The following is a 14,117-nucleotide window of genomic DNA, read 5'->3' on the forward strand; positions in this document are numbered from 1 at the left end:
ACAAGTAGGAATCAGTTCTCTAAGAACAGGCCTGATTCCCAAAGCCCTCTGGGAAACAACAGGTGAGCTTTGCTACCTGTGTTATCCATCCTGGCAGACACAGGGTAGAGCAAATCTGCAGGAGAAAGTGCATTCCTACTTACTTCATGTAAATTTTGTTTTCCCAGTTGGTGCACATATTTAAGGCAGTATCAAAGGAACAAAATGGGAACCCAATCATTGTCTCTGGCTTGGCTGGCTTACAGATCAACTCCCAGCCTTTAATTCTAGGAAGTGAGTGACCGCGAAGCCTCCTGACAGCCAAGAGCCCCCCTCTTTCCATCTGACTCCCTGTTTGTCTTGGAAGTAGCCAGGTTAAGGCTGTCCCATTCAGCCTGCAGCGGAATGCAAGGCAGATGGAAAGAGGAAAAGACAGACAGACACTGCAAAGACTGAGAGACAAAGCCTGGTGGCGGGATGAAAGAGCATGGAACGAAGGCAGGACCCAGCCAAGCCAAACAAAGTTTTCCTTGAGTGATTACATCTGCCGGAGAGTCCCCAGCTTGCACTCTCCTTGCTGAGAAATTCCTTTAATTGTGTCTAGGACATTTTAAAAATCCCAAGAAAAGCTCCTCTGTAATTATGAGAGCTCTGAACTGTGTGAACTTTTGTCATGCTGCATTGCTGATAGCTCCCTGCATACTTCTGCAACTGAAACATGGCTCTGCAGAAGATATTGCTGAGGTAGAGCCCTGGGGAGGGAAAACCGATAATAAATCTTCATTTCTTTTTCCCCAAGAAAAAACAAACAATTTAGACAAATACTTCTCCCTCCCAGTGTCTGTGTGGCTCTGTGCAAAGTGCATCCAGCAGAAAATGAAAAGAGATATGTCCTCAGATTAGCCAGAATTAAATGAGGTTAAATGAGCGATATGCAGAGCCAAAGCCTACAGCTCTGTGAAACAGGCACCTCCCTGGGGGGCAGCAGGGACAGGGGCTCTGCCACAGCCACCAGAGCTGAGCTGAGGGTGGAGGGGGCAGAGGGGCAGACTGAACCTCCAGCACCTGCACCAGACAGGCTGCCACGGGCATTGCCTTGTGGATACAAAAATCAAGAAGCCAGAAGAAAGGTAAGTGTTAAGCAACTTTCAAGAGCTGTGAGCCTGCGTTGACCAGACACACTCCTGGGTTTAGCTGAATGCCATTGTTCTGTGGCTTCACATCATGGGTCCAAATCCCTGGTGTGTGGCAAACCTCCTGGCAAGCCTCCCTCAGCTGCAGGCCTGTTTTCCCAGCACTAATTTGTTCTCCACCACTCGCTGTGATAACCAGAAATACCAGATAGTTGACGGACTCCAAGTACCTCATTTCTCTCCTCCACAACCCAAACATCTTCCTGCACACCTCAGGTAACTGGGTATTTGTATTTACCAAATGTGAGGGTCAGTCACTGGAAGAAGCTGCAAAGGCAAAGCTCATTGTGAAAAGGCCAAACCAAAAATCACAGGGTGCATGAGCTGGGTCTCACCTCGCCACAGTCACACCCCCCCCGTGTCACAGGCGTGGGGTACCCAGGGAGGTGAAAGCATCACTGAGGGGCAACACCAACAGGTCTGCTCCCCTGAAAGAGCCACCCAAAGCTGTGATTTGGTGTGTGCACATTTTCTCAAGTATTTGGAATTAATACCTGGCTTTATTTCACTACTTTGTTGGTGCCAAGACATTTTACTTAGGACATACACTGTCCAAAAGCAAAGTGACTTCTTCTCATTAGAATCACAGAATTTCCTGAGCTGGAAGGGACCCACAAGGATCATCCAGTCCAACCCCTGGCCCTGCACAGACACCCCAACAATCCCACCCTGTCCCTCAGAGCGTTGTCCAAACCCTCCTGGAGCTCTGGCAGCCTTGGGGCTGTGCCCACTGCCCTGGGGAGCCTGGGCAGTGCCAACCACCCTCTGGGGGAAGAACCTTTCCCTGAGATCCAACCTGACCCTGCCCTGACACAGCTCCAGCTGCTCCCTGGGTCCTGTCCCTGCTCACACAGAGCAGAGATCAGAGCTGCCCCTCTGCTTCACCTCAGCAGAAAACCTACTTGGCCAAAACATGGATCTGTTCTTGCTGGGCCAGTGAATTGAAGCAACTCAGTGAAGGGTCCAAGGTACCAGGATTGGGTACAAGCACATGAGAGAGAAGGGCAGGAGCAAGACCCTCCCTCACAGTCAACACTTCCATTTGCTCCATTCTGCCCAAACACACATCTTTCCTTATAACATATAGAGATCCACATTACTGACAGTGTAAGAGGTAGGGATATCTAGCCTTTAATGACCTGAAGGGCAGGTACAGTGTTAGGCTTTATGGGATCTACCATGCAGAAGACAAGGCTCAAACTTAAGATAAAACTCACACATCAGCCACAGGACAGTGTGGCCACGGGCTGATCAGCACCCTGAGCTCCTGGAGCAGGAGTCACCAGCACTGCTGAAGAATGTCAGTACACAGACAGATGTCAGCATCATCCAGATTTATTTTTTCAACAGCATGTCTTATAGTAACTTTAAAACAGTATCTGTAACTTTAAAACAGAATTTATCCCTAAGATGGGCAGCCTTTCCAGACAGACCTGCCTCCTCTGCCCCCAGACCCAGCTCAGCACTTCAGGAAGCACGGCATAGCCAGGATCATGCCATGTAGAACACCAGCTCAGTATCTGCTGAATGACACCTCAACAACTGAAGGAAACCTCAGTGGAGAGAAACACCAGATGCTGCTGAGGGAAGGGGTGACAGCGAGACCAGGCAGCACCTCTGAGACATGGAGCCTGAACTGAACCCATGAGCAAAGGGACCAGTGTCTCTGTAGCCACAGGTACAGGGAATAAACAGTCTGAGGGCCAAGGAGCTCCATTTGACAATATCCACTGCAATAATCCCAATCCTCAAAACTGCAGAAGATTCCCTAAAAACCTGCAGTTTGCTGGGGAGGAGGTTGGGCTTCTGTTTTATGCTTATTTGCCTTTTTGTCCTCATGGATAACATTCACTTCCAGTAACTCCTGACCAAAGTGGAAAAGGAGGATTTAACAATAAGTCCATCACAAGTAATGGCAACCTATGTGCTCTTATGAAACAATAACACACCAACATAAAATAAATCAGTGCCTTTTAATTTAACAATGTAAATTACCCTCCCACCTGCTGTGACTCTCCATAAGGAGAAAAAGCTGGAGGCATATTTACCAAGCTGTCTATCCCAGTCCCATTCTGAACTGGCCTCCTGCCCTGGGGTTAGACTGTAGGACTCTGTCATCTCTTGCACTCGTATGACCTAAGAAAGGGAATGTGGCCTTTTTCCCACAAGCCCAGAGTGAGAACATCATAAAAGCTGAACTTTAGCCCCCTTTTTGGGCAGGCAGCACAATAGCAAGGAGGATGCTGTTACTCCCCAGAGGCTCTGCTGCTGAAAAACATCACCAAGCTCAAGTAAAAGGTCAGTAGTTAGGATTGCATCTCTTGTTTTCTTCAGTTTTCCTCCTCCGTCAAAGGCAGTTCAACATTCTTTGCACACCCCCCTCCCTCCTTCTGAGAAATGCAGGAAGGAAGTGCTTGCAAAATAGTTTAATTTAAAAGAACGCACAATCACACACAGCAGACCCTGCTCCAGCCTCCGAGCAGGACGTTTCCACTGCCTCCCAGTTCCCACTACAGCACAAACCAATCCCTGCAGGGGCAGAGCCATCCCTCCCTCCAGAGACAAAACCCTCCGGAGGGACAGACACCTCGGGGGAAGAGCTGTAGCTGTGTGCTGCAGGCAGCCCCCCCTGCTCCCCACAACACACACCACCCCTCAGGGACATCTGCCCAGGGAGCCAGGGCTGTGGAGCAGGGAAAGGAGGACGCAGGGAATCCTGTAACCTGGGAACAGGCACAGAGAGGCAGGACCATAGTCCTGGCATGTAGGACACAGTCACCTCCTGTCTCTCTCAGAACTAGTGCTTGTTTGATTTCACAGGATATTCTTCCACCAGTGTTTGTTACCTGGACCTTGCTAGAATTTGGGAAGGTGTTTGGGACTGTTGGATTTAACTTGACCCTTGTCTTCACCAGATTTATGTGAAAGAACCAGAGCGGGAGGAAACAACTATTATACTCCATTTCTTTTTGCAAAGATGAATGTTGAGACCAGCAGGCAATGCTTGGAAAACTCCTTCATCATCCATCAATTTCTGCTGTATGACCACATATTCAATCTAAACATCATTCTCCCCAGACATGCAGTGTTCTTGTATCCCTGGGCAAACAGCACTTATTATCACAAGCCTATTTCTTTGTCTTTTCAAAGCCTTTGGCAGCCCCAAGGACTTCTCTTCCCTTGCGCCATGAACCATGACAGTCACTAGCACATGTCAGAACAGGCTGGCAGTCCCTGCCTGCTTTCCCTTCTTTGAGAATTCCCAGTCCTCCCAGCCCCAAACACCCCGGCGCTCGCAGCCTCTCCCGGCACTCGGTGCTCTTGGCAGATCCCATCGTGCTGCGCGTTCCTCACATTGCTGAGGGTTCATTCCCGGTTGGCACTCCTGGACTTCAAAGGGACACTGTCAACAAATCACAGTCCTGTCTCTTTTTTTAACCCATTGCTGTCACAGTGTATAATTAGATTAATAAAATAACTAAGAGACCAGTGCCTGGAGGAACCAAGTAGAATCACACCCACTGCCCATTCAAGTGATGTCTCACAGAATCGCAGAATGTGCTGAGCTGGAAGGGACCCACAAGGACCATCAAGTCCAACCCTCAGACCTGCACAGGCCCATCCCCAAGGGTCACACCATGTGCCCCAGAGGATCAGCCAAACCCTCCTGGAGCTCTGGCAGCCTTGGGGCTGTGCCCACTGCCCTGGGGAGCCTGGTCAGTGCCCAACCACCCTCTGGGGGAAGAACCTCATCCTGAGATCCAACCTGAGCCTGCCCTGACACAGCTCCAGCCATTCCCTGGCTGCTGTCCCTGGTCCCCCCAGAGCAGAGCTCAGGGCCTGCCCCTCCTCTGCCCCTGCCCAGGAAGCTGGAACTGCCATGAGCTCTCCCCTCAGTCTCCTCTACTCTTCTCATCAGGATGGCCAGAACAAGCAAAGACACAACCAGTTATTTTCTACAAGGAAACTAAGAAATTTTGCATGCTGTTAACATGAGCACTTTCCCATGTACAGTCAAACAGCTTCACAAAGGGGAAGATTAATACTGTCCCAAAGAGGGAAATGAGAGAGTCAAATGCCCCAAATGGGCTGGGGACTGCAGGGCTGCAGCAGGACCTGAAATCAGGTTGCTGTGTTTTGCCTTTTTAATTTTAAAGTTGACAGCTTCAGCTGCCAGCACCTACACTCAGTGCTGAGCAGTGGGGAAACCTGCCATTCCCCAGCTCTAGGCCAGATGGGTGAGTTTGTGGGGTAATGTTTCCATAACCACGCAGCCGGTACTGCTGTTCATTATCCATCCCATTCCCAGTAACTTCTTTTTCAATTGCTGTTGTTCATTTGCATTTCTGGTAGACTTAAAAATAATTGTTAGCATTGTAGAAATGCTTTCAGTTTTTAAATGAGGGCTCCATAATCCTGCATTCTGTAAAGATCTTAAATAAGAAATGACTTCTGTCCCACAGAGTACTGTAAAGGCATTTAAGGAGCTTACTGCCCACCCCACGCCTGCTGCAAGCCCAGACAAAGGACAATAAAAATGTGAAACAGGAGAATGAATGAAAGAACCCCAGAAAGGCACATATGGCTGGGCAGAGAAGGTGCTCCTGCAGGTAGCCAGCACAGAGCTGGGGATTTTTTTTGCTTATCAAGACTGTTAAGAGTTACACATGGTAAAAAAGGATAGAAAGCATAAACTGCATAGAAAGATGTGTCACAAATACCCCATCCCAGGGTCAGTGTGCATGCAGGGGCAGAATGGGCAGATTTCAGGAGCATATAATTTGCTCCTGGGAAGTCTTTACCAGTTACTTCTGCAACTCCAGCCTAAAAACCTTCTCAATAAACAACACACTCTTTCCTTAATTCAAGAGGTTACACTCATATTCAAGTTTCATCCCAGTTTTGCCAAAACAAAGCCTAACTAAATATTGCTTTGACCCTGAGCACACTGGACACACTGCTAAGGTGGTCATGCTGCAGGAATTACTGACAGAGGCTTTTTCAGGGAGAAAAGTCCAAGGAAAGGTTGATGGAATCTTGTAGCATCAGTTAATTCAGGAAAAAAGCAACCCCACAAAATATTTTCTTACACTATGAGCAACTGCTGAAGTTTCAGGAAAAATTCCAAATTTACCATTAGGCTGGACTCTTAACTTGAATTATACCCCCCAATGACTCAAATGGAGAAGTCTTGGAGGTGTTTTTTCTCCACACTACTTCACCAGCTGATGTGCTTGGCTGAGCCTGAGGCTGGGGTCAAACACAGAGCTCAGCTCAGCCAGGGCAGCATCAGTGTGAAACAAGCAGGGCAGGCACAAGGGCTTTGGTGGTTCACAGTCTCTCCATCTCTCTCCTTCCATTCCCATGCACAAGCCAGTCCTCTTGCTATTGGACAACCTACTAGGGGGGAGCTTTGGAGCATCTCAGGCCAGGGAACAATCAATGGTTTGAAAATAGTGAGAACACGGTCACGTTAGCAGGCTCTGTCTGTGAGGATGCTCACACCTGGACAGACCCATCCAGGTGCTCAGCTTACCCACAGAGCATTCTGGATAGGTGTGGAAGGAGAATTATGCCTCAAATATTGAGTCACAGAATCATGGAATCGTTAAGGTTGAAAAATTCCTTTAAGATCAAGTCCAACTGTCAACCAGCACCACCACCATGTTCAACACCAACCATGTCCCCAAGTGCCACATCCAGGCTCCTCTTGAACACTTCCAGAGATGGTGACTCCACCACCTCCCTGGGCAACTCATTCCAATACCTGAACACTCTTTCAATGAAAAAATATTTTCTAGTATCTAATCTGAATCTGTCCTGGCACAACTTAAGGCCATTTCTTCTCATCCTATATCTTGGGACATGACCAAAGAGACCAACCACCACCTCACTATAACCTCCTTAAGGTAGTTGTAGCTCGAAGTTTGTGAGGATACTAAAATCATAATGAAAAAAAATAAACCCAAACAGTTGTTTCAAGTTAAAAAAAGGTTACAGAGCAGACAGATCTGAAAATATTACCGTAATATTGTAATGCAGAGTTTAAACAAAAGCAGTGACACAGAGAAAAAGATCCCAGTTCAGTTCTGAATATCTTCTCAGAGAGAATCCTATTCAGCAAAGATGATTCAGTTAAAGGTCAGGCTTCCACCCTACTTAGTTCCTCCTTCTTTGAGGCATCACAGATGCCTTTGCCTCAGCACTGCCCTGCCCTGCACACCTGACAGAAAGCTCTGCCTCCATCCCAGTTACTCACACATCACCCCAGGGTGCTCTGCGCCTGGGAGCATCCCCGGCCACCTCCTTGGCTCCAGGCTCCACAACCTGGCAGTGTTGTAAAGAGTGCCTCCACAACCTCTTTACTAAACATCAGCCCTTTTCCTTCTTTCCCCCTCTTTTTCCTTTGTTAAGCTGCTTCTTCTAAAGTGGAATTTGGATCATTAAGCTCTCAGTTCCAAAGGGAAGGGAAGCGGAGCCCGGTGCCCTGCTGTCAGCCCCAGCCCCAGCAGGAGCTGGCCCGTGCCCAGGTCCCAGGGTGCTGCTCCTGCTCCTCCCTGCTGTTTATCCCAGCCGGGTGTTTTTCCCCTGGCGCTGCCACGATTGTTTGGCCGGGCTGGGTGATGGATGGTGGAGAAGGCTGTGTCTGGAAATGTGCTCCCGAGTCGACAGGAAGCCCGGGGGGCCTTTGCCAGCACTTCCTTCCTGTATACAAGGGGAGGACAGAATGGGAAAAGCCTTGGCTGTCTCCTACCCTGAGAAAAGTGCTCCCCTTCCAGCTGGATTACAGTAACAATATTTTAATCTTTCACAAGATTATAATATCCTTCCTCTCTAAGTATAGTTACAGTGGCAGCTCAGAATGAAGTGAACACTCAATAGGTGGTGCTGGAAGCTGAACAGAGGCCCAAAGTGGAAGATCCCTATCTTCAGCCAAGATATAAATCCCCAGTGGATCACACCTGTCTAACCCAGGACTTGACTCCAAGAGTAACCAGGACTAAGCACTTCAACAGAAGGTATAAAATGCACACATTGGAAATGTGTCCCTCTGGACAACTTCTTTCCTGTGCCTGTTTTAGAGAGTGGATCTAAACTCAAACCACGACGTTCATTACCCCTACAAAACACAAGGCTGCAACGAGCCATCTGTGAATAGTCTGACTGCACATTTCTCACGAGCACCCAGGATGTGTTATAGAGACTTGCCTTGAAAGTCTTTTTCCAAAAACCCAGCCCCAATGTCCTTTTGTGGATGATTCATGAATCTCCACGCATCCTGATGTGTAATCATCACCTGTTCACAGTAATAAAAATACGTGCTGAGTATTACAGAATAGATACTTCCCCTACCACAGGAATTTTTCTAAAATTTTCCATTCTTGAGCTCCCAGATTCAAACCCATAGACAACAGCAAGGGCTTTAGTGCAGGTAGGTGTTTAGAACCCCAAACTCATGAACTTGCTCTGCCTACAGCCACGTGGCCTGTGACAGCCAGAGCAGGGCACAAGGGGTGTGGCTCTGAGGACCACTCTCCTGGCTGTCCCAGCAAGGGGGTATCCCAGCAATCCCCTCAGGCACATATTGTCTGGGCCGGTTTGCCCAAGCAAGTCTGAAAAAGGAAGAAAGAAATTCTCAGGACTCTTGACAACAAAAGAAAGCTCCCCAAACCTGTGAGCAGACAGGCCTCCTAACAGCCTGTATTTCTGACAAAGGCCTCAGACAAAAAGACCTCACCCATGAACAAAGAGTGGGGAACAATGGGAACTGTCAAAAAATAGCCCTCACGTCAGAGCTAAGAATGCCCCTTGACACTTCCAAAAAAGCCCAGGCTGAGCAGAGCCTGGGAGGCCACAGGCACTGCCTCTGGCACCCGCCTCTCCCAGGCCCTGCCCCGGGGCAGAAACTGCCAGAAGCACTCAATGAGGCTGAATTCCAACAACCAAAGATGGGGATGGAAGAGGAGAGGAAATTTATGGTAGATCTGAGCCAGAAAAAGTAACAAATTCCTGTCCATTCAATGTCTCCAGCAAGGATCCGACACTGAGACTTCCTGGGACATACGTGACAATGGTGTGTGTGCACGTGTTCCCTTTCTGCACAGGGAAACCAACTACCAAAGCAGTTACTGAGAGAATTAAACTATGGCTAAAAGCTGAATGAGTCGTGTAACACAGTAATAAAACCCTGTGTGCTTCGGAACTGGTGAGAAGTTATAAAAACAATTGCCAGCAAACTTTTCAACCGGGACTAGAATTCTAAGAATTCTGATATCCAGATGTGGACAGGAAGCCTCAAAGATCCAATGACCTTCAGGGCATGTAATTTAGCACTGATTCACAGGTTTTGCTTTATTTGTGACTCAGCATTCTCTTCCAATAGCACTAAGAAAATAAATGGAAAGCAAATCATGCTGAATGAACAGGAGAAGACAGCCAAACACTTGGAGAAGCAGAAAACTCACCCGTGGGCTGATCACTTGAGTCACTGTCCTGATTCATCCTCCCGAAGGCAGCACCAGATCAGGATGCTGAGGTTGGAGGTCTAACTCAGAGATGGCACTCCAAGCTCTTGCTTCTAAAAAGAAAATAGAGTTACTGTCAAATTGCAGGAACTTCACCCTGTATGACAAAGGGAATATCTCGTGTGTGGTCTGCTGTCCTTGAATCTAACAAGAGAGTGGAGAATCTACATGCAAGTACAACTTGGTGTAGCAGCCACAGTTACACACTGCCTGAAGATCAGAGAATTCAATGGTGAACTGAATTAAGTCAACCAAGAAACACTGAAAAGTGGCATCTGAGATCTCATGCACGTTAAAGCAACATGTAGTTAAACCCACATCTGGACTCCTGGAAGAGGTCAAGATGAGCTTTCAGATTTGAACTGCACAAACAGGAGTTCTAGTGCTGTTTACTTGAGTAGCCAAACAAAACTCCTGCACAAGGCCAGGAGTTAACTTGATGATCCTGATGGGTCCCTTCCAACTCAGCACATTCTATGATTCTGTGAAAACCCCAGACCTATCTAACCCCAAATCAGACAGACCACGTGAAAGTATGTTTTTGCCACAGCTAAACAGCTCCTTCTCTTTGTTTTGCTTGCCCTTCCACTCATCACATCTTGACTGTGGTAGAGTTGGAAACACAACCCATGTCTCCCAAATCCCAGTCCAGTGCCTTAACCACCACATCCTTCCTGCTGAATCACAGTACAGTATTGTTTATCAGGAAGGAAATTCCCCCTCGAGAATACTCACTCTGAGTGTGTTGGTGGAACACAAATGCTTAAAAAAATACAAACAGACAGGCAATAACAACAAGTGATTTAAGTCCCTGTGCACCAGGCTGGAGGCACAGCAGTGTGTTGGGTTTGTTGTTTGTAGCAGTGTAAGTGAGGCACATCAAGCAGGACATGACACAGAACAAGCAGTGCATCCGAGTGGCCTCACAGGAACAGCCTCCTGTTCTCAATGGATGACACAAGACTCTGAAAGCATCTCCTCCACATTTAGTATGAGGTGTACCTCACTCAGGGGCACTCAGAAGGTTTAGATTCTTACCAGGCACCATGAAAGTCACCTTTGGCAGCATCTCATGCCAAGCTCCTAAGTGCAAGCGGTTTGTATGGGATCCAGTGGGTCAGAATTAACCTCAACATGTTGTATGAGCAAAGGGCCTTTGCTTTAAGGTCTTTAGTCCAAAAATAAAAAAAACAGGGTGTATGTGGAGGAAGATACCAAAAGTGGAACAAATAGGCTTTAGCCTAAACACACTTTATCCCATTGGTCTCCTAGAAAACAAAAAACGCTGTAATTCATCCATGATCTGCCCAAAGACACAAACCCACCGAAACAGCACATTCATGGTCCAGGACTCTCAAGAATTTAGCTCTCCTCAGCAGTTGGGCAAAGGAGAAGAATTTCCCTACTCCCAAGCAGTGCCTTCCCAGGTTGTGTCCCGTGAGACCCCACCACAGCAACCAACAAACGCGCTTGGGTGGACACCCACAACTCAGACAACATTTCTGTGCACTCCTGTAAATGTCATTGTATGGAAATTCCAGCAGGACCTGAGGGACAGGGAACCAAACCCTCACAGTGTCCTGGGGTCACACTCGTACCTAGAGCAGCTTTAACAAGCCCGGCCACGAGGCAGCTCCTCCAGAGCAGAGCCAAGGGAGACTCCAGAGCCTCTGGGGCCGTGGGACAGCCAAGGGCCAGCACCCACCCATGGACACAGGCGGGGCCCCCAGGCTCTGCTGGACACACCAGCCCCACGGGAAGGCACAGCTGGTCTGTGGGCACCCAACCAGCCCCTCTGTTTGCACTTCAGACTCCAAGACTGATCCCTGCTGATCCCCAGTCAGTCCAGAAGCAGCTCTCAGAGAAGTGCAGGGAGTGCAGGTGCTGCTCTGGTGACACAAAGCCCCTCCAAGTGCACTTTGTGTGAGATTCATCCATCACATGCAGCACAGAGGCACCTCTGGGGAGCTCATCCCACCAGGAGTGATGTGAAGGTGACATCAGTGGAGTCACATGTTACTCTCTGGTGGAGTCCAGGGAGTCTTCATCTCAGGTGAAAGGAATCCATGTGCCACAGGTTGAATCCCACCCTCTACCATTACTTTAACCCGAGCTGAACATCCCGGCTCTGCTGTGCCACAGGAACACACCAGAGAAGGGCAGGCACAGCACTGCCATCAAACAAACACCACAGCTCTGAGGTGCTGCCCCTCTGTCCCGCTTAGGTGAGACCCATCCACCAGTGCTGCCTCCAGCTCTGCATTCCTCAACACAAGAAGGACGTGGAGCTGCTGGAACAAGTCCAGAGGAGGCCACAAAGATGCTCCCAGGGCTGGAGCCCCTCTGCTCCAGAGCCAGGCTGGGAGAGCTGGGGGGGTTCACCTGGAGAAGAGAAGGTTCCAGGGAGACCTGAGAGCCCCTTCCAGGGCCTAAAGGGGCTCCAGGAGAGCTGGAGAGGGACTGGGGACAAGGGATGGAGGGACAGAATAAGTGGAATGGGTTCCCACTGCCAGAGGATAGACTGAGGTTAGATATAAGCAAAAAATTGTTCCCTGTGAGGGTGGGGAGGCCCTGGCACAGGTTGCCCAGAGGAGCTGTGGCTGCCCCTGGATCCCTGGAAGTGTCCAAGGCCAGGTTGGACAGGGCTTGGAGCAACCTGGGCTGGTGGAGTAGAGTGAGATGATTCTATCCCCAGTCTGCTCCCAATTCTTCACCCCCCAGGAGCCCCTGTTTGCTGCAGAGTACCTGCCCCAGCTTTGTTCTGCACCGCTTTGCAGTTTTTCACACCACTGGCATCAGACACATCCCATAACTTGCTACAGTGAAACTTTCCCACCAGAAGACACTTTGAGGCACCACTTCCATTCCTTTGAACAGTAAACAAAAAAAGTTACAATTTCTCCTCTGAAATTTCTCTCATCTGAAAACCCTTTCTGACATCATATGAAAGTAATTCAAGAATTAATGTGAAATGAAATTCCATTGTTCCCCACTCCAAAGGCTATTCTCCCATTCCTTGCCTGCTATTTTTGGGGTCGGGATCAAGTTTGTAGTTTTTCTATAAGGTCAGCCTCACTTAGGTCTAAATTAAGTGTGTCCAGAGGCAGAACATAACTGCACACCTTCAGTCCTGCAGGATGCTGTGGTGAGTGATGTCCCACAAGAAGGCAATTGCTTGTAGGCAACAAGCCTTCTGCTTGTTCACACATTCCCCCTGTGGAAACCCAGCATGGAGCAGGTAAAGAAAAAGGCTTCTGCAAAGAGCTGCCAAACTGCTTCTCCAAGAGCTGCTGACATTCCTCCAGGGCAGGTGTGGGCACTGTCAGACTCTGGATTCGAGGACTAGGGCCATGCAGGAGTGCTTTGCCTCCTGTTTAAGCCAAATGAGCTAATGGTGCACACAGTCACCTGAGTGACACAGGGCTGGGGCAGAAAGGATGGAGGGAGGGATGGAGGGAGGGATGGATGGATGGATGGATGGTGGAATGGATGAATGGAGGGAGGGATGGAGGGATGGGTGGAGGGATGGAGGGATGGAGGGATGGAAGGAGGGAGGGATGGGTGGTGAGTGTCTTATACCTGCCCTGCCTGCAGGTCACACCTGCCCTAAGGGCAAAGTGACCTCCCTGTGGATGGGGCCGGTGTGAACAGAGCTCAGCTCCTGCTTCCTCAGTAACAGCTGAGGCCACAGCCACCACCAGACAGGGAACTGGAGGCCACTGGTTTCCTTCTGGGTGATTTCAGTTCAAGCAGGGCCATCACTGGGCTGCAGTGAACAAGGGGCTCCTGGCCCTCAGCTCTGGAGCTGTTCAGAGAAAAGCAGTAAACATCCCTCCTGACCATTTGTTAACCCCCCCGTGGGATCAGCTCCTGTGCTGGTATCTCAAGCCCTGCCAGAGCTGGTGCTTTCCTCCAAATGTGAAAAACTGTATAAAAAAATCTTATCTCTCCTCAGAAAATGTCCCCAAAACAAAAAAAGCAGGTTTCTATTCCGCCTGGGTATGGAAAAAGATTTGAAAATGTGAAGTGAGAGAAACTTAAATCTTTAGAAACAAGAAAAAAAACACTACAAAGCAATGCTCATTTGTAGGCCTCTCCATACTGAGATTTTTAAGCCCATCTCACATTCTTGCAACCTGCCTTTTATTGCTTTATTGTTACAGAACATAAAGGCACATGCAGCAAAAGATATCATCGAATCACAGAATACCCTGAGCTGGGAGGGACCCACAAGGACCATCCAGCCCAGCTCCTGGCCCTGCACAGACACCCCAACAATCCCACCCTGGCCCTCAGAGCGTTGTCCAAACTCTCCTGGAGCTCTGGCAGCCTTGGGGCTGTGCCCGCTGCCCTGGGGAGCCTGGGCAGTGCCAACCACCCTCTGGGGGAAGAACCTTTTGCTGAGATCCAACCTAAACTT

The 14,117-nt window shown here is 49.0% G+C and overlaps 1 protein-coding gene across 6 annotated transcripts in view; it reads right to left on the bottom strand.

Moving 5' to 3' along the window:
• Positions 1-14,117, bottom strand: part of EXD3 (exonuclease 3'-5' domain containing 3) — a 288,298-nt gene that overhangs the window by 212,613 nt on the left and 61,568 nt on the right. For all 6 annotated transcript variants that reach the window (XM_027703343.1, XM_027703341.1, XM_027703340.1 and 3 more), the window contains one exon: positions 9,638-9,750. Coding sequence is in view for 4 of the 6 variants with exons in the window: in XM_027703340.1 (XP_027559141.1) it covers positions 9,638-9,674 (37 nt within the window). In the remaining 2 variants the exon portion in view is untranslated. The remainder of the gene's footprint in view (positions 1-9,637; positions 9,751-14,117) is intronic.

Source organism: Neopelma chrysocephalum, unplaced genomic scaffold (genome assembly GCF_003984885.1).
Source record: "Neopelma chrysocephalum unplaced genomic scaffold, ASM398488v2 Primary Assembly neopelma1_226, whole genome shotgun sequence".
NCBI lineage: Eukaryota > Metazoa > Chordata > Aves > Passeriformes > Pipridae > Neopelma > Neopelma chrysocephalum.